Source organism: Heteronotia binoei, chromosome 3, assembly GCF_032191835.1.
Source record: "Heteronotia binoei isolate CCM8104 ecotype False Entrance Well chromosome 3, APGP_CSIRO_Hbin_v1, whole genome shotgun sequence".
In the NCBI taxonomy this organism is placed as follows: domain Eukaryota; kingdom Metazoa; phylum Chordata; class Lepidosauria; order Squamata; family Gekkonidae; genus Heteronotia; species Heteronotia binoei.
The window spans coordinates 164,953,428-164,974,244 of NC_083225.1; the positions used below are offsets into that span (position 1 = coordinate 164,953,428).

The following is a 20,817-nucleotide window of genomic DNA, read 5'->3' on the forward strand; positions in this document are numbered from 1 at the left end:
AAAGAGATATAAGAGATAGGACAGGAAGAATGAACGTATTACAAGACTATACCAAGGCTGGAAAAAAATGTTTGGGCTCTGCCTATTGTTTACCTTAGAATTCTGAAATAATTGCACTTTCTCCTTTTGTAAAATATATAATTTACCATCTTGAAATTAACCTTTACAATACTCCCACAGGTTTTAAACAACATATTACATTTTGAACTGTCAGTTATGGCACATTTTAATTAAAACTGCTGCCATCTTCAGGGAGTAGGCACCATTTTCAATTCTTCTGCAGTTTTCTGTAAATACTCTATAATTTCCCCCCTCAAAATGAACCTTATTTTAAAAACCCATTAACATTTTGATATTTGTACCATGACCTAACCAACAGTTCCTGTTATCTGCATTATATACATTATGCAACCAAGTTCTATCCACGTTTCAGTTTTCTACTGTCTACAAAACTTGTAGACAGTCTGCAAAACTTTCCTCTTTCGACTGGCTTTCGCTGACGAAGAAAGTGGTTGCTAATGATTACCGCCATCATAAAAAAGAACAAGCAGCATTAGCACTTTTATTATTAATTAATTAATTAATTTTAAATTTATCAGAATTTTAATGTTAAATGTAACTTTGTTTTTTGTATAACTGAATGATGTTGTTAGCCGCCCTGAGCCTGCTCCGGCGGGGAGGGCGGGATATAAATAAAATTACCTACCTACCTACCTACCTACAATGCAGCAACCTAACTCCAATTACAATGGTCCTTTTCCCTAATAGACACACAAGATGTATGTGTTTTGCAGGTGTCTGAACTCATGTACAAAATGAAGTGTAAGAAGCAGCTGTTAGAATTTAGGATATTTTCTCACATGGAGGTTAATTGTATTTTTAGGTCTCGTACACACTATTGCTTGTAAACACAGAAATCAAGTGTCTATTACTGCCATGTAGGTTTCACTTTCACACTACAGACCAGTTTAAGCCAAAGCTTCTACATGAAGACTGTATGTCTCTGGTTATCCATTCAAGTATTTCCACTGCTGTTATTTCTCTATCTACACCACAGCCTTTGCCCATTTTGACTCATCAGCCACCACCCTTGTCCTCATTTAAATTCCTTCAAAATACTTGTCTGAACTGAACTAAGAATGGCTCCCCCACAGAATTCTGGTTTTAAAACTCTCATAAGAAAAGGATCAGACAGATAGCAGGTAGCTATCTTCTGCTTCTTTGATTTTAGAGAATGGGACTATCAGTGGCAGTCAGACATACTTAGAAGGTAAGTGGCCAGCAGAAAGTAAAATATTGTTCCAAAAGGGATAACAACCCCAATTGTCCTTTAGAAAAAGAGGTTTCTGTTACACAGTTGCTCCTGTGTGCAGACTTGATGAGAACAATAGGGAGGGGGAAAGGCAAATGGAACAATGCCAGAATGGCTAGAGAAAGAAGGATAGTTTGTTCAATCCCCTCTAAAATCTTAATGGGCTTACCTAAAGCAGGTGGACCGCTTGTCCTCCTTCTCCAGGCTACAGTTTTAAAAATACCAGTTTTTTTTTCCTATTACATGGCACCATCTGTGTATGTCACAGCTTTGTGGGAGGTGGTGAATTCCTCAGTTCACTTTTTCATTATAGCACCATCCAGGGGAAAACTGGACCAAATTCTGCCCTGAAGTGTTATTGTTAGATGAGAAGAAACATCATCTGGTCTGGTACCCAGTCTGCAGCAGTTGCCAGATAGATTGTTCAAGGAATTAAGCCAACAGTCATGCCTTATTCACAGCAACTGACATTCCAAGTTCCATTGCCTCTGAACCTGGAGTTCCATGTAGCTGTTACCATGGCTAAATGGACACTAAAGCCCTGTAAACTGGAGGTTGTTTCCACACTGTGCAGCAGTGAATTCCCTAAGCTAGTTATGTGCCCTGCTCATATAAAAGATTGTGTCAGTTTCTACCATTTCCTTCCTCAGTACTTTGGAGAGGCTAGGGAAAGGTGCCAGTACTCAGTACTGGTCAAGTAACATCACAAAATATGTGAGATGAAGACTGGACAACCACCCCCCTCCCCCCGGAATCTACTGCCTATCCATTTCTTAGTGTGGTTGGAGTTCTTATTTTAGGGAAGAGGAAGAAAAATCTCTCTGTTGTCTTCACACTTTGCATAATTTTATAAATCTGTTATTGTGAAGTTTCAGAGCCTTTAGGTGATGAGTTCTTGAAATATGAAAGAGTAAGGAGGAAATCTCTCTACACATGGTGCATAACTTTAAGGTTCTCTTATGGTGTGATCTGTGGAAAAAGTACCAAAATTGTATTTTTTATTTATTAGATTTTTATCCCTTCTAAGGGTCTGTATCTGAGGACAGGGGTGATAGAGAATGGGGTTCATATTCAAACTTCATCTGGCCTGGGTTGGAAACGGTATTTTCCGGAGGATTGAGGTAAAAGCCTCTCCTTATCTCGTCTCTTACCCTCTGGTACCCACGTGAGGTCTCTTGCCCCATCCGGACATGAGAGGAGACGCCAAAGGACGCTCCTGAGGCGCACTTTGGAGGCTCCTCCGACTGCTTCGCCTCAGGGTCCCTTCCCGCCTCGTTTCAGGGGGCGTGGCCGACACAGCCTCCGCAGGTGAGCAGGGAGGAGTGTACCTTAAAGCTGCTCGGGCAGCAGAGGCGCCAGCCAAGCTGGGACTGGTGTCCCCGTCTCTGCATCGCGCAGGAGACAAAAAAACTAGAAGCCGGCGGGAACATCCTGGAGAGCAGCCGGTTCGCTCGTGGCAGCCTAAGTTTCCTGCCCGCAGAGAGCTAAAAAAGGTAAGGGGGGGAGGGAGGATCTGACCCACAATGAAAGATCGCGCCTGCCTTACAGTGTTTTGCTTTTTTAAAAAAATGAGCTCGAATGGGGAGTTTCGATGGATATATCCGATACTTAAACAGGGTGGGGTGAGTTGAAGAGGGAATCAGGACGTTAGAGGGAAATCAGAATAGTGTGACCTGTCAAAGATTTCAGTGTGAAAAAGGCATGTTAATAGGAGTGGGATATCAATGGGCGCTGTTCTTTCCTTTTTGGAATCCGGATTTTCCCTAGGAATCCAAATTAAAATAACTGTGAGGTACTCCAGAATGAATCTGAGATGGAGAAGGCTTGCGGGCGTGATTAGATTTTGGGAGGTGGGACTGCTCCCCCCATTAATCTTCTGCAATAATTTTGTGATGATCCAGCCCTCCTTTGCCCACCATGATGGTTATAATGAGTATTATTAACCAAATATTCTCCCTGTTAAGCTGTGTTGGAAAACTGGGGCACTCTCTGCAATTGTGGAGGAGAAGGTGGGGGTGGGAACCAGAGGGTTGCCACTAGTGCACCTATACATTTTAAAAAAGCATTCTGGCATTTTTAGCACATGGGAAGATGCATTGGTGAGAATCCTTTGACTAAATAATCTGCACACCATGTATTCCATCTCTCAGTCTCTTTGCATTAATGTAGAGTTTTAATGATTCAGTGTGTAGAGGGGGAAGATATATATCCCATTAATGAGCACTCTTTAAGTGCACTTAGTTCTGGGAGTTTAGTGATTCAGCTAATAAATTGTTCCCTTGGTGAGTAAAGCATTAACATGTTTCAACAGCTCCCCTAATGGAAAGTCATGAAAAATAATTTGACTTTTGCATGCCACATTCCCATGGAGCAAGGAGCACCCATTTTCTTCCTGGAGCAAGAGGGTGCTCTCTGAGGAAGCAGGATGAGGCATAAAACAGAAATGCTTTGTTGAGAGAAGAGTTAACCATGCATATACAAACATATTTACTCCTCCCTCTCCAGTTTGTATAAATGCAGTTGCATCCATTAATACCTGCAATATAATTGGTAGGTCTCCTATGCAATGTTTGAAACACTGGCTGTGATGCATATTGCTATTAATGGTTATCCAGATGGAAAGAGAATTAAATTCTGCATTTATTTACACTATTTTTGGGCTGGGTGCTTTCACACACACTAAATAATGCACTTTCAATGCACTTTGCAATTGGATTATACAATTGTGAAATGGCAAAAGCCACTTGCAAAAAGTCACTGAAGTGGATTGAAAATGCATTATTTATTTCATTTCATTTTATTCTATTTATATCCCACCCTCCCCACCAAGGCGGCTCAGGGTGGCTCACAACATAAAATTCTAACAATAAGATTAATGAATATTAAAATACATTAAATAGTTTACAGCAGTTAAAACAAGAAAACGATCTATCAATGTGCTATCCTACAACCTTCCTTTGGGGTTTTTCAGGTACCGGTCAGTTATATGCCAACCGGAAGAGGACTGTCTTACAGGCCCTGCAGAACTGCCCAAGGTCCTGCAGGGCCCTCACCTCTTCCGGTAGCTGGTTCCACCAGCAAGGGGCTGTAATCGAAAAGGCCCTGTCCCTGGTTGACTTCAGACGGGCCTCCTTCAGCCTGGGGATTATTAGTAGATTTTGAGAACCAGATCTAAACACTCTCTGGGGGACATGTGGGGAGAGATGGTCCCTAAGGTAGGCAGGTCCTAGGCCATATGTGTGAAAGTGCCTGTCTTTCTCACTCAGACACTAGGGCAGATTACACTGTACAAGTCAAATGTAATCAATTGGTTGAGACACTAATAAGCAATAGTGCATGTGATTGAGTGCAGCAAGACTAAAATAGGGGAGGGAAACATTGTATCCAACATGGGAATCCTGCATAAATAAATCCCCTTGCAATAGCCTTGTTTTGAGCAATCAGTGTGGCTCTTTCTGTCATGCTTAGTTTGCTGGGTTGAGTTTACTGCCTCCAAAATCCAAATAATAATGGGCTTGGCTTACTTCACGGAGTTGGAACAGGCCAATTTACATATTTTGTCTTATTGAAAAGTCTTATGTTTTTATATACAAATGACAACTCAAGTGTCTTTTCTATTGCATGGATGGGCAACTAAATAAATGTTTCAGGTGTGTAGCCACAGTGATTTGGAGTAGAAAAGCAAAAAATATCTTGCTTAATTGAATGCTGTGATTTTTCAGTTAGCATATGTGACAAACTGGGTACTTGCTCTGTCTTTTCTATATTAAAATACATTTAAAGGATTAAAAATAAAATTCAAAGTAAATTTTTGTATCTGGAGAAAGTAATGTGTAAGGCAGTCCTAAGAAATAGATTGCTAAAATAGTTTTAGACTGAAAACTGAATATACATTTTCTATCATAATAGCCACAGTAAATAGCTGTAGCTCAGTGTACCTTAAGGCTTCCAAAATGGGAGGTGAGAAAATTAATACCTGAGCATTAAAAGATGTTTACTTCAATTTCTCGTAATTTCAGTAAGTTTCCAAAACAGCTGTCTTAGGTTCATAGTTTTCTAGACCAGTTATACAAGTAGATTTCCTCCTTTACAAGGAACTTTCTATTTCTCAATTCTCATGTTGCACCAGTGCAAAATGTAATTCATTGATGTGATGGCAGAGTAAAACTCTTGAATTATTCTTCTTGTTTGCTTTTGGATCAGAGCTATGTGAGAATTCAAATTATTTGAATTATGGGATAGGTGGTTAGCAGAAGTGTATTTGATTTGTGGTCAGAAACCTGCAACTGCTTCCAAAACATCCTGCAGGAGGAGTGAATAAAGAAGGAAGGTAAAGAATTTCAGTGTCATTGTCAAGGCTACTTTTAATCTTGACAATTAAAATCTTGAGCCCAAATCTGCCCCTTTCCCCTCATCACAACGATGCAAATCTATGGCATGATCTTCCTCTTCCATAGACCTACTCTGCATAATTAAAGCTACCACATCAAGCTCTCCTGTCACAACCTGCAGGAGATCTGTGCATATTGTGATTTGGTTTGGCCTCGCCTGTGTCAGCTACACAAAACTCACACTATTTGTGCCACTGTACCAATTTCAACACTGACAATGAAAAGACCAAAGGCAAGCCTGATCATAATTACAGTCAAAGTAAGATTAGTAGCATATAAAAACAGACGTTTCAAGTATGTAAGGCAATCAGAAGCCACCTTTTAGATGAGATTCTGTACAAAGTCGAGTACACAGCATACAAAACTGAATCAGATCCTTGGTCTATCAATGTCAGTATTGTCCATTTTGACTGGCAGCAGCTCTCCAAGGTTTCAGGTAGAGGTCTTCCACATCATCTGCTGCATGATCGTTTTAACTGGATATGCTGGAGTTTGAATCTGGGACCTGCTGCCTACAAAGCAGATGCTCTCCCAATGAGCAACCACCCTTATATCAGTTTAATATCCATTAACTGTCATGACTTCCTTCAGAAAAACTAACAATTTAGGATGGATACCTTCTTCAGAGAACTGCAGTTCCAAGGGTTCCTTGGGGAATGACTTATCTCTTCTCTCCCTACTGAATATCTTGTAGTACTAGGCAAAAACTTTTGTTATGGCCTTCCCTTGGTTAGTTTGGTTGCTTTTCCTGCCCTTATTCTTTATAATTTTAAAAATTCATTTGTGTCCTGTTTGCTTTAAACCACTGCTGGTGGTGGTTTTGCTGTCTTCATGTTTTCAATCATTTTCCCATTTTTTATTTTATATCATTGCTTCTGGCTTAGAAGATTGCCACTGGTTTGTTTTATTGTATTATATGTGGTTTTGTGCCCAGTTTGTAGAGGTGGTACATAAATATTTTTAATTATAATTAATGATATTAAATGATTAAAAAGCTGCCATACTCTCTGTTACATATTTATTTTGTTCATACTCTATAGATCTCAGAGCAGTGTATGTAATACTCCTCTCCTCCACACAATCCTGAGTGACTGAGAGTTGCCCTGTGAGTTTTATGGATGAATGCAAAATTTGAACCTGGGTTTCTCCATTGCTGGCATAACACTAACCACTATACTACTCTGCTCACAGAAGAGAATGGCATTAATGGGTATCAGTGATGTAGCAGCCACAGAATGTTCATAACATGATACTTTTCAACTACAGATAGAACAGAATATCTTCAAACAGGTTTTTCTCCATAAACTTTTTGGATGTCTCCACAATCTAGCACTTCCATAAATGATACCAAAAAACTTGCCTTGAGTTTTAACTGATCTTTCAAGTTATTCTTAGTCACAGTGTCAAACACCTATAAAACAGCTGAAGGCCCAAATAGATGATCAAAGTATTTAAACTTTAATATGAAAGAACACTAAGCATATATTTATAAACACAGGCCTATATTGGGGTTGCCAGCCTCCAGGTGAAGTCTGGAGAGCTTCCAGAATACAGTTCATCTCCAGAAGACTGAGATCAGACGGCAGCTTCAGAAGGTGGACTCTGTGGAATCACATCTATGTTGAGTTCTCCCCTACCCAGTCTCTGCCCCCAAATATCCAGGAATTTCCCAACCCAGAATTAGCAATCCTATCTTTTATACAGCCATGCAATTTCAAAGATTTAAGTTATCCTAAGAAAGGGCAATGATTTCTCCTGATGTCCCCCTCCTACTGTAACTCATTGAGGCCCCCTTCCTCCAAAATGTTGTTTCTGGAGGTTAGCGACCTTTAGCGACAGAACAGTGGGACCCTGCATTGGGAGGGGAAATTGACTGAAATCACCACTCCGTCTTGAGAAAACTTCTTTGGAATGTAGTTGAACACAGGCTATAATTTTCAGTGATAAATGGTAGGAGCCAGAATCTTCTGCCACTTTTGCTGCTCCTTTTTAAAAGGAAATTTGATGCTCCCATAGTGGTTTTGAGACAGCTAGTTGAGTTGTCTTTTCTTTTTTGCTTGGAACTATCCTTAAAGCAGAATATATGTTGGAAATGTCAGAAAGATCATTTTGAAATAAAACCATACACATGTATTTACAGCATAACCTAACATATAGTGCAACAGATTGATACTTGAAAAAAGACATGGGGTGATGAAGGACAGGCTGTGGCTCAGAGGTGGAGCATCTGCATTGCATGGGAATGGCCCAGGTGCAATCCCTGGCATCTCCAGTTAAAAGGATTATGTAGCAAGTGATGTGAAATCTCTCTGCCTGAGACCCCGGAGACTGCCAGTCAGAGCAGACAATACTGGCCTTCAAAAACCAGTGATCTAACTCAGGGGTCCCCAACCCCTGGGCTGTGGACCAGTACCGGTCCGTGGCCTGTTAGCAACCGGGCCATGAGTTGTATAATTATTTCATTATATATTTTTTATTTATTTTATTTTTGCGAATTTCTAGTCCACCCTTTCCCAAGTCGGGCTCAGGGCGGATTATAACATAATAAAACAGTTAAATCACACAATAAAACAGTTAAAACCATCAAAATAAAATAAGGCAGCATCAGTGATATGAACATCATTCACAGATTAAAACACAGGATGCGGTCAGTGCAGGGAGGCCGATAAGATGGTGTGAGGACACCTGCCTGCCTCAGCCAAAAGCCTGGCGGAACAGCTCCATTTTACAAGCCCTCCGGAATGGCAATAGATCTGGTAGGGCCCATATCTTCTTGGGGAACTGATTCCACCAGGTTGGGGCCAGGGCCGAAAAGGCCCTAGCCGTGGTCGAGGCAAGCCAGACGTCCTTTGGGTCAGGGATTTTACAATGTAGCAATAATAATATTAATAATAATAATAATATGATATTGGATTTATATCCTGCCCTCCACTCTGAAGTTTAGAGTCTCGGAGTGGCTCACAATCTCCTTTACCTCCCCCCCCCACAACAGACATCCTGTGAGGTGGGTGGGGCTGAGAAAGCTCTTACAGCAGCTGCCCTTTCAAGGACAACTCCTACGAAAGCTATGGCTGACCCAAGGCCATTCCAGCAGCTGCATATGGAGGAGTGGAGAATCAAACCCGGTTCTCCCAGATAAGAGTCTTTACACTTAACCACTACACCAAACTAACAGAAATAAAGTGCATAACTGTATCATTTCGAAACCATTACCCCTCCCCCCCCAGTCCCTGGAAAAATTGTTTTCCTCGTGCCAAAAAAGTTGGGGACCACTGATCTAACTCAGTAGAAGGCATCTCCATGTGTTCAATAGTCAAAGTTTCCAGTTTGATAATAACTAATCAGCCTTTAATGACAACAACAAGCCCTTCTTAAAGGTTTTTTCTGTGGGACCAGATGAGAAAAATTCAGTGAACATTAGTTTTGGATGACGCTTCCATCCTAGACCCTTGCCAGTCCGGCTTTCGCCCGGGTTATGGGACGGAGACAGTACTGGTCGCCCTGGTAGATGATCTCCAACGGCACCTGGATCGGGGCGGTGTGGCGGTGCTGATGTTGTTGGACCTGTCGGCTGCGTTCGACACGGTCGACCATCGGCTACTGACCCGCCGCCTCACCGATGTAGGGGTGAGGGGGTCTGCCTTACAATGGCTTGCCTCCTTCCTCGAGGATCGGGGACAAAGGGTGGCAATTGGGGGCGAGCTGTCCCAGAGGCGCACACTGGATTGCGGAGTGCCTCAGGGGGCAGTTCTCTCACCAATGTTATTTAATATCTACATGCGCCCCCTTGCCCAGATTGCCAGGAGACATGGACTTGGGTGCCATCAATATGCAGATGACACCCAACTCTATCTGCTAATGGACGGCCGGCCTGACTGCGTCCCAGAGAATTTAGACCGGGCCCTGCAGGATTTGGCAACCTGGTTGAGGAAGAGCGGGCTGAAACTGAATCCAGCGAAGACAGAAGTCCTTTGTCTGGGTCGGGGCGCTCGGGGAGGGGAAATACTTCTCCCGGTCTTCGACGGGGCGCCGTTGAAAACGGCGCACCGAGTTAAGAGCCTGGGAGTTTTACTGGAGCCTGCATTATCAATGGAGGCCCAGATTGCAGCCACTGCCAAGTCAGCCTTTTTCCATCTAAGGCGGGCAAAGCAGTTGGCTCCCTTCCTAGAGCGCCAAGATCTGGCAATGGTGCTTCATGCAACGGTCACCTCGAGACTGGATTACTGTAATGCCCTCTACATGGGGCTGCCTCTGTGCCGAACCCGGAAGCTGCAACTGGTGCAGAACGCAGCGGCTAGACTGTTGCTGGGACTCCCTAAATGGGAGCACATACAGCCTGGGCTGCGCGAACTGCACTGGCTGCCAGTTACATACCGGGTTCGTTACAAAGTGCTGGTCATTACCTTTAAAGCCCTATATGGTCGAGGACCTGTCTACCTTAGGGACCGTCTCTCCTCATATGAACCCCAGAGAGCACTGAGGTCAGCCGGGAAAAACCTGCTGACTGTCCCCGGACCGAGAGAGGTGAAGCTGCAAAGCACCCGTAACCGGGCCTTCTCCTCTGTAGCCCCGAGCCTATGGAACCAACTTCCAGAGGAAATGCGGGCCCTGCGGGACCTAGAACAGTTCCGCAGGGCCTGCAAGACCTTCCTCTTCAGACTGGCTTTCCCTGATTGAAATGGAAATTGCGAAGGAAACCGCCATCAGAAAAAGTAAACATAGCACTAGCACTTTTAAAAATTAACTTAATTTTAAAGCTTAACTAGATTTTAATTAAATGCTGATAATGTTTAATGTAGTTTTATTCACTTGTATAATTTAACTCTGAACCATGTTGTTAGCCGCCCTGAGCCTGCTCCGGCGGGGAGGGCGGGATACAAATAAAATTTGTTGTTGTTGTTGTTGTTGGTTGTATGTTTGCTTTTCATATCTCCTGTAGGAGTAGGATTCTTGGGTATCCACATCCCTGTTTAACCAGCTATATTGATATGTGTGTGTGTGTGTGTGTATGTACAGAGAGAGAGAGAAATAGAAAGAATCAGAATATCCATATATAGATTTAAATCTGCCTTTCAAACCCTGCAGAGGTTAGGTGGGCGGTGACTAGAGGCAGGGCATTTTCTGTGGTGGCACCTTGCCTTTGGAATACCCTCCCACTTGAAGCTTGCCTGACACCTACTTTACTTTCTTCTAGGAACCTGACTAAAATGCATATTTTTACCAGGCTTTTATAAGAAAGAGCTTTATCTTCTCAGCTTTTTAATGATTTGCTTCTGTTTCATAGATAAGTTTTCATGCTGCTTATACCTAGTGAGTTTTTAATTTTTTTTAAAAAAAGTATTTTGGTTTTTACTGTAAGTCATCTTGAACAGGACTCTGAAGAGGTGACATACATATATTCAAAATAAATACATAAAGTCACTAAGGCTATTTGAATAAAGTTTAGTGGAGTTTTAAAACTAATTTTCTCAAAAGATTGGGGCTATTATTTCTTTATGACTCCACTTCCTCTTCTTCCCCTCAGTACTGTCTGGAACCAAGTTTAATTTTCCTGTTATTTTGTTACTAGTGCTTGATGTTCTCCTCCTTCGTGAAATGTTATTACAGGGTGAAATTACTAATCATCTACTGTATTAACTTTGCCTTAATAGGACAAAGGACATACACACAGCCATGGACTGGGGATCGCTCCAAGCCATCTTAGGAGGTGTAAACAAACATTCTACGAGCATTGGGAAGATCTGGCTTACTGTCCTGTTCATTTTCCGCATCATGATTCTTGTAGTAGCTGCAGAAAAGGTCTGGGGAGATGAACAACAAGATTTTAATTGTAATACTCTACAACCAGGATGCAAAAATGTCTGCTATGATGAGAAATTCCCCATTTCTCATGTTAGACTCTGGGCTCTGCAACTCATTTTTGTGTCCACTCCTGCACTTTTGGTGGCAATGCATGTTGCCTACAGAAAGCATGAAAAGAAACGACGGTGCAGAGACAAAACTGACATTGAAAATCTGAAATGGCAAAAGTTTCATATTGAGGGCCCCTTATGGTGGACATACACCAGCAGCATTTTCTTCCGAATTGTCTTTGAAGCTGTCTTCATGTATACATTTTATTTCATGTATGAGGGGTACACAATGCCACGCTTAGTGCAATGTGAAAGTTGGCCTTGTCCAAATAAAGTAGACTGCTTTGTTTCCCGACCTACTGAGAAAACCATGTTTACTATTTTCATGCTGGCTGTGTCAGGTATCTGTATTCTCTTGAATGTGGTGGAGTTGTCTTACTTAGTGCTCAAGTTTTGCATGAGAAAACCTAAAAACATCAAATCTCTGCCCAGCCATTAGACACTCATGCACCTCATTTTGCATTGATTTCAGAAAATGGTCAACAAAATTTCTAGACTCCTTGACTATTATATGATGCAATTATTTAAGGGCCATTTTGCTCTGACCAATATTAACACCAATGTCCACAACAAAGCAGCACTTAATTCTTATTACATGAAACTACTCCAAGTTCTTCCTGTTGCTGAAAGGAGCTTTGTTTTTAATGAAAAGAGAACAGAGTACTCACCTTTATGGCATATATCCATTTTCCAGAACGTGACTGCAAACATATACCTATGCAGCCCGAAAACATGTTTAGTGGTAAAATTAAATAATTTTAGACAGGGCTTTTTTGTAGCAGGAACTCCTTTGCATATTAGGCCACACACCTCTGATGTAGCCAATCCTCCAAGAGCTTATAGGGCTCTTAGTACAGGGCCTACCGTAAACTCCAGGGGTATGTGGCCTAATATGCAAAGGAATTTTTGCTACAAAAAAAGCCCTGATTTTAGATATTAGACTTCATGAGATCTGACTTGTTTGAGAGATTCTGATGAAATCAACACTTCTTTGGCTCTGAATACAAGATGAGCTTGTCAGCTGCCCTATTTCTCTGTAGCTTGGCTGGTGACTCTGAGGTAGAGAACTCCCTTTCTCCCTTATTCCACCTACCCAATGTGGAGGCAGCTGAGAAGAAATCCAGCTATCGTTCTTTATTCCTTCATTTGTCTACCCCCCAAATTGCTTTCTGAGATGTGTAGTTCCCAGAATGCCTGAAATTGATTGTTCCCAGGAATAAAATAAATACAGAGGTGAGCTGAGGAGACTATATAGGGCTCCATCTGAATTTTGCCCCTGTCCCTCTGCTAAGCCAGGATGACTAGCCATGGCCAGTGCCATTACATGTCTTTAATATGTTTTTAACTCTTATGGTAAGCCACCTTGAACCATGAGGAAAGGCGGGACAGAAATGTTTTGATAAATAAATATATGTGTGGAATTTTCAAAGATGTGAGAAAGGACAATGTTAATATTAGAGGCCTGATTTTGCTTTTTCCGGGAGGAGAGACAATAGCTGTCATGAAGATTTATAACCATTTCTGCTATGGCATAGCTGGAATATTACATATAAAAACCCAGTAGAATGTAACATTTGATTGCAATCCATAGCATACTAGTTGGGATTAACAATTTCACATTTATATCATTGCATTTATCAAGATAACTAAGCACACCCTAGGAGAGTGTGTGGACCTTGCTTCTATTTGCTCTTCTTAAACAGAAAAACACACCAGGAAGAGGGTTCTCTGCCTAAAACCTGCTTCTGCATTGCACTATCCTTTCTTTAAAAGAAACTGGACACCATATGGGAAGACAGATATCATAGTGCTATTATAAGCAGTTTGAGGAAAATACAAATGTGTAAATAAAGATTATCTAAAATAAGTAATTCTGTCTCTGTGAGAACATCCTTAATCCAGCTATGACGAACAGGAACTTGTTTTATTTCATGCTTCTGCTTGTTGCTTGCGTAATTGCCTGTTTTACTGCCAAGAGAACACTCTGTTATGACCAATACTCCAGTATTACAAAATATGTGATTTGTATCAATGACACTTTTTTATATGCTCTGCTTTTAACTAAATCATATTTTCACACCTGCAGTTGTTTTTTACTTGAAGGGTTAGAGGGTAATAATATGTTTACACTTAACGGAGAATGTAAATTGAGTACTACTTTAGCAGTAGAAAGCCTACTACTATGAACACAGGTACTTGAAATGTATACATATATTGAGAGGTCACATTAAGTTTGTTACTATTTTGATGACTTGTTTAAACTATGTTATTTGTATGAATGGATATTTTGGTAAAGCAGCCCAGCTGCAGAGGCTATGAATGATAAAGTAAAAATAAAAGAGCTTTCAAAACAAACAGCCTTTTCATTTTCTATTGCATCATCACCTGGAGCAACAAAGAAATTGGCATTAAAAGGAAGATGCACGATAACTATTAGAAAGTTAATTATTTGGAAGTAATAACCAGAGAATTAGAAGCAGACAAACTGATTAAGAAACTGACAGGGGTAGGAGCCAACATATATTTTAATATCTAGAGCCAATTTAAATTAATGGCTTTGTCTCTCTGCAAGTTGTGTAGGTTGCAAGGGTCTTCCTCCTTGCCCATATTTGCAGTCATTTTGTACTTATTAACAGGGCTGGAATTCTAGCAGGAACTTTTTTGCATATTGTTGCGGGAATTACTTTTGTACATCTTGTACCCTCAGTAACCCAAACAACCTGTAGTTTTCAGAAACTAATGCAGATGAATGAATAAGCTTTTATTTCAATTAAGTTACACTCCGTACAGAAGGCTTAAAATACATGGATAGAAAAGCAAAACAGTTTAGATACCATTAGTACATTTCAGAATACAGTTACACAGTTAGAATTTAGTCAAGCATAAAGCATAGATCTACAGTAAAACAGAGAGCATAATGAAAAATCTGAGTCCCAACAGGGACTTCACCCTATTAGTCTACATTTTCCTGATTAGAATCTAAGTCCCAAGTCCCATTTAGAAAGGCCTGATTAGCACAGACAGTCTCCTGTTCTCTAGTGCAGTTCAGTCCTCTCCCATGGCTTGACCAGCACAGAGACCCCATATTAGGCCACACGCCCCATAAGAACGTAAGAGAAGCCGTGTTGGATCAGGTCAATGGCCCATCCAGTCCAACACTGTATCACACAGTGGCCAAAATTCACACACACACACACACTGTGGCTAATAGCTACTGATGGACCTTTGCTCCATAATTTTATCCAATCCCCTCTTGAAGCTCGCTATGCTTGTAGCCGCCGCCACCTCCTGTGGCACTGAATTCCACATGTTAATCACCCTTTGGTGAAGAAGTACTTCCTTTTATCCATTTTATCCTGACTGCTCAGCAATTTCATTGAATGCCCACGAGTTCTTGTATTGTGAGAAAGGGAGAAAAGGACTCCTTTCTCTACTTTCTTCATCCCATGCATAATCTTGTAAACCTCTATCATGTCACCCCGCAGTCAACGTTTCTCCAAGCTAAAGAGCCCCAAGCGTTTTAACCTTTCTTCATAGGGAAAGTATTCCAACCCTTTAATCATTCTAGTTGCCTTTTTCTGCACTTTTTCCAATGCTATAATATCCTTTTTGAGGTGTGGTGACTAGAATTGCACACAGTACTCCAAATGAGACTGCACCATCGATTTATACAGGGGCATTATGATACTGGCTGATTTGTTTTCAATTCCGTTCCTAATAATTCCCAACATGGTGTTGGCCTTTTTCATTGCAATCGAACACTGTCTTGACATTTTCAGTGAGTTATCTACCATGACCCCAAGATCCCTCTCTTGGTCAGTCTCTGCCAGTTCACAACCCATCAACTTGTATTTGTAGCTGGGATTCTTGGCCTCAATGTGCATTACTTTGCACTTGGCCACATTGAACCTCATCTGCCACGTTGACGCCCACTCACCCAGCCTCAACAGATCCCTTTGGAGTACCCCAGATGTAGCCAATCCTCCAAGAGCTTACAAGGCTCATTTTTGTAGGCTCTTGGAGGATTGGTTACATCAGGGGTGTGTGGCCTTATATGCAAAGGAGCTCCTGCTAGAATTCCGCCCCTGATTATTAAAATATTTATACGTTACCCCCACAAAAAAGAGAAATCTAGAACTGTTCGCAAAAGTGAAAGCACCAAAAAGGTAATACTCAGTAGTTTAGAAATAATCAAAATCAGGCATTTACATTAAATATCAGCCTGTTACTGAAAATAAAATGGACTGATTAACAACCTTTACATGCTCAAATGCTCCCTTTAAAAGTTCAGTCTTACACAACTTTTTGAAAACCCAAGAGTAGATTCCTAAGGTGATCAGGGAAACTGTTTCATAAAGGGGAAGAAGCTATGGTAAAAGCCTGTGGTTGAAAGTAGCAATTATTGCAGTCCCACAGGAAAGAACAGATAAATGGAACTGAATAGATTAAAGAAGTTAGTCATCAAGGGCTTTAGAGGTAGAGGCCAACACCTTGATTTGAATTCAAAACCAGACTGGCAACCAGTGCAAAGATTTTAAGAAAGGAACTATATGTACAAAACAGCCAACTCCAGTCAATAATCATGCAGTCACATTCTGAACCAACTGGAATTTCTGAGTTGTCTTCAAGGGCAGCCTCAAGCAAAATATGATACAGTAATCTAGCCTTGAAGTTACAGTAGCATGGATCACCATGGCTAGACCAGCTAAGTCTAAAGAGGGAGAGAACCTGAGAGGTAAATGCAGTTGAAAAAAAATACATTCTTGACAACTATATAATATGCCATCCCTTGCCCCTGGCCCCCCAGCAAGGAAGCTGGGACAGTCTGGGAAGCTTATAGTAGAATTTGCCAAAGAAAGGCTCGTGGTTGGGTGGGCAGCATATTTCTCTCTAAAGCATTAGCTTTACCAACCACCATCACCTCTATCTTTTCTGGGTTCTTGGTCTATTGGCAGCTACTTGGGCATCTAGGGCAAGGGTAGCCAAACTTGCTTAACATAAGAGTCACATAATAAATGTCAGATGTTTGAGAGCTACAAGACATGAATGTCAGATGTTTGAGAGCCACAAGGAAGGAAGGCAAAAGATGGGGGGGGAGAGAAAGCAACTTTAAATGCATTCTCCAAGCCACCATCTGGCTTGGAGATGTGACAAATGCCTTCTCCAAGCTGGCTGACAGAGTGGTGGAGACTTCAAGAGCCACACAATATGTCTGAAAGAGCCACATGTGGTTCCTGAGCCACAGTTTGGTCATCCCGATCTAGGCACAGACCAAGAGCACAGACAGCAGCTTCTGGAAATCTGCTCAAATAAATACAGAGCTGGTGACACTCAACCCCAAAGTTTTGGACAATTTCATTCAGTGTTCTTACATAGACAATAAAAATTATTTCCTTTAGAGAGAGAAGCTGAAGCTTTCCCTGTACTTTACAGGCAGGATTAAAGGCTGATCTTTTTTCAGAAGACCTTCAAAATGGATTAAAAGAAGGGTGGTGTCTGTTGGGTTACTTCTGAACTTGTTCATATGGTTTGCCCATGCTTTTAATATATTTTATGTATTTTATACTGCAAGCTGCCTTGAGCTTTCATAAGGAAGAAAGATAGCTAATAAGTATTTTAAAGAAATAAGAAAAATGAGTACAAATTAAAACATTTATACAGGAAATGATGTAGTAGAGAAGAAAAAGTGACAGAATCCCACTGCTGGAGCTATAATATCTCTAGCTGCAAAGTTTCTTTTACAGTGATCTTATTTATTTATATTTAATTATTTATACCCAAGCTTTTCTCCCATACCGGGCATGCAATACCATTTACAAAATGAAAAAAGTACAATCCCAAAACAAAAATATACAAATTAACAGGTATTCAGTAGATTTTTCAAGCAAGTGAGTTGTAAAATTATCCTAGGCTGGTGCTGATTCTGCTAGTATGGCTGATTCAAGGTCACAGTCTGCAAGTCACAGGTTAAGAGCTCAGGCTTCACAACATGGGGAGAGGCAGATGCTCAGCCGCAGGACTAGTTCAGTTGGCTCAGCCCAGCTCCTTCATTTATTTCAAGGTTCACTTCTAAGTAACAGTCTAAACCTATGTAAAGTTACTCCACTTAAACTAGAGGAGAAACCCTGCACAGGATCACACTGCAAGTTTGACTAATATCAAGATACGAGAAGGGTAGCAAATCTGATGGCCTGAGAGAAAAGATATACAGGGTGTTAGACACAGCGTGAGTGGAGAAAATGCATTTTATTTGTTTTAGCCCAGTTTTCCAGCCTGTCAAGATCATCCTGTACCCTGTCTCCATCTTTTACTGTATTTGTGACCCCCTCCCAATTTACCATTATCTGCAAATTTAATAATTTGATCCTTGATCCTTTCCAGTCTGGCTTCCGTCCTGGTCATGGGGTGGAAACTGCCCTGGTCGCCCTCACAGATGACCTTAGACAACATCTGGATCAAGGCAGGTCATCACTGCTGTTGCTGTTAGATCTCTCAGCAGCGTTTGACACGGTCAATTATGATCTAATGACCCACCACCTTGCTGACATTGGAGTTCAAGGGGTAGCCTTGCAGTAGCTGTCCTCCTTTCTTCGTGGTTGGGGACAAAGGGTGGCAATTGGTGACCAGACCTCTCTGCGACACCCACTTGAATGTGGTGTGCCGCAGGGAGCTATTCTCTCACCAATGATGTTTAACATCTATATGTGCCCCCTTGCCCAGATTGTCTGAGGTTTAGGGCTGGGTTGTCACCAATATGCCAATGACACCCAGCTCTATCTCTTGATGGATGGCCAGCCAGACACTGTCCCAAACAACCTGACCAGGGCCTTAGAAGCCATGGCTTGATGGCTGCAGTTAAGCCGGCTGAAGCTCAATCCAACTAAAATGGAAGCCCTGTACATGGATTGGAGGGGATTAGGATCAGGCATCCGACTTCCCACCCTAGATGGTTCCCCTTTGGTGCCAGCTCAGCAGGTGAGGAGTCTGGGGGTGATACTGGATGCCTCCCTTTCCATGGAGGCCCAGGTCACTGCAGTTGCATGATCTGCCTTTCAACATCTTCAGCAGGCCAAACAGCTGGTGCCCTATCTGACGCCCCAGGACCTAGCTACAGTGATCCATGCAATGGTCACTTCCAGGTTGGACTACTGTAACTCACTCTAGGCAGGCTTGCCCCTGAGACTGATCTGGAAACGCCAACGAGTGCAAGGCATGGCAGCACAACTTTTGACTGGATTGCTTGTATGGGCAAGCAGTCGACCAAAGCTGTGCACATTGCACTGGTTACCAGTTGAATACCGGATTCGCTTCAGAGTTCTAGTATTGACATTCAAAGCCTTACATGGCCTGGGACCGACATACCTGAGGGACTGTCTCTCCCCATATGAGCCCCAAAGGCAGCTATGATCTGCCAATCAACATCTTCTTGTTATCCCTGGCCCAAGGGACGTCTGTCTTGCCTTGACCAGGGCCATGCCTTTTTCGGCCCTGGCCCCATCCTGGTGGAATCAGCTCCCGGTGGAGATACGGGCCCTACAGGATCTGTTACCTTTCCAGAGGGCCTGTAAGATGGAGCTGTTCTGCCAGGCTTTGGGCTGAGGCGGGCGGACGCCCCCTGCCCTTTTGCCTATACCATCGGCTATCCTCCCCCACAGTGGTCGGAACTTTGGTATCTGGGCTGCTAACTCTACCCTAACCTGTATTATGAGCCCACCACCTATGTCATACTTTATTGGGCTATGTCATTGTTTTAACTGCATTTATTAATTTATTGGTTTTATTGTACTGTATCGTTTTGATTTTATCTGTATGTGATCTGCCCTGAGCCCATTTGGGATAGGGTGGAATATAAATGAACCAAATAAATAAATAAAAATAAGCATTTGCTCTATTCCTTCATCGAAATCATTTATAAAGATATTGAACAAAACAGGTCCTTGGACATAATTTTGGAGGCACTCCATTTGGACTTGATTCTCACCAACAGGGAAGAACTGGTTGATGAGGTGGAAGTAGTGGACACCCTGGGTTGTAGTGTCCATGTGATCTTGGGGAAGGGAAAAGCTGTAGGTAGTCAGATGTATAGGTTGGACTTCAGGAAAATGAATTTTTAAAGAGTTATGCTGGTTAAGATCCCATGGTAAGAAATACTTAAGAAAAGGGAAGTTCAAGAGGCGTAGGAATTCCTTAAAAGTGAAATATTGAAGACACAATCACGAATGCTTCCTATGAGAAGGAAAATGGGAAGAGCCTAAAGAAGCCAAGGTGGCTCCATAAAGAGCTCTCTAAAGACCTGACAAATAAAAAAGACTAATTTAGGAAATGGAAGGAGGGCCTTATAACCAAGGATGAATATAAACAAATAACCAGCGCTTGTAGAGAAATAATTAGGAATGCTAATGCTCAGTATGAGCTTAGACTAGAGAGAGATGATAAAAACTACAAAAAGGGATTCTTTTTGTAGTAAGAAAAAGAACAAGGACATGTGGGGACAGGAAAGCGAAATTGTAACAGGTACTGAAGAGAGGGCAGAACTGCTCAATTTCTACTTTTTCTCAGTCTTCTCTTCTGAGGGAAACGGTGCTCAACATGGCAAAAACAGAACATATGAGGAGGGAAGGGAGTTGCAACCTAGGATCAGCATAGGGGTTGTACATAAATATCTAGTTTCTTTAAATGAAATGCTCAAGGCCAGATGAACTGGATCCAAGGGTAACAAAAGAAGTTGTGGATGTAATTTCTGAGCCTCTGTCCCTTATCTTTGAGAATTCTTGGAGAACAGGTGAGGTACCAAAGACTGGAGGTGGGCAAATGTTGTCATCTTCAAGAAGGGAAAAAGGGAGAATCCAGGTAACTACAGACCACTCAGCTAGATGACTATACATGGGAAAGTTTTAGAACAAATAATCAATTACTCAGTCCTTGAGCATTTAGAAAAGATGGCTGGGCTTACTAAAAGCCAACATGGGTTTCTTAAGAACAAGTCATGTCAGACTAACCTGATCTCCTTTTTTGAGAAAGGTACTACCTTGCTGGATCTGGTGAATGCTGTAGACATAGTTTATCTTGCTTTCAGTAAGGCTTCTGATAAGGTTCTACATACTATCCTTGTTGACACGTTGGTAAAATGTGGTTTGGATCCTCTTACTGTTAGGTGGCTCTATAACTGGTTGACAGATCACACCCAAAGAGTGCTTGTGAA

At 41.8% G+C, this 20,817-nt stretch overlaps 1 protein-coding gene across 1 annotated transcript; it reads left to right on the forward strand.

Annotated features, from left to right (window-relative positions):
* The first annotated feature begins 2,719 nt into the window (after positions 1-2,719).
* LOC132568725 (gap junction beta-6 protein-like) lies at positions 2,720-12,251 on the forward strand. The gene is made up of 2 exons (XM_060234820.1): positions 2,720-2,805; positions 11,355-12,251. Exon 2 carries the CDS (start codon positions 11,377-11,379, stop codon positions 12,052-12,054), a length of 678 nt encoding a protein of 225 aa, XP_060090803.1. The 5' UTR covers positions 2,720-2,805; positions 11,355-11,376; the 3' UTR covers positions 12,055-12,251.
* Positions 12,252-20,817: the final 8,566 nt, after the last annotated feature.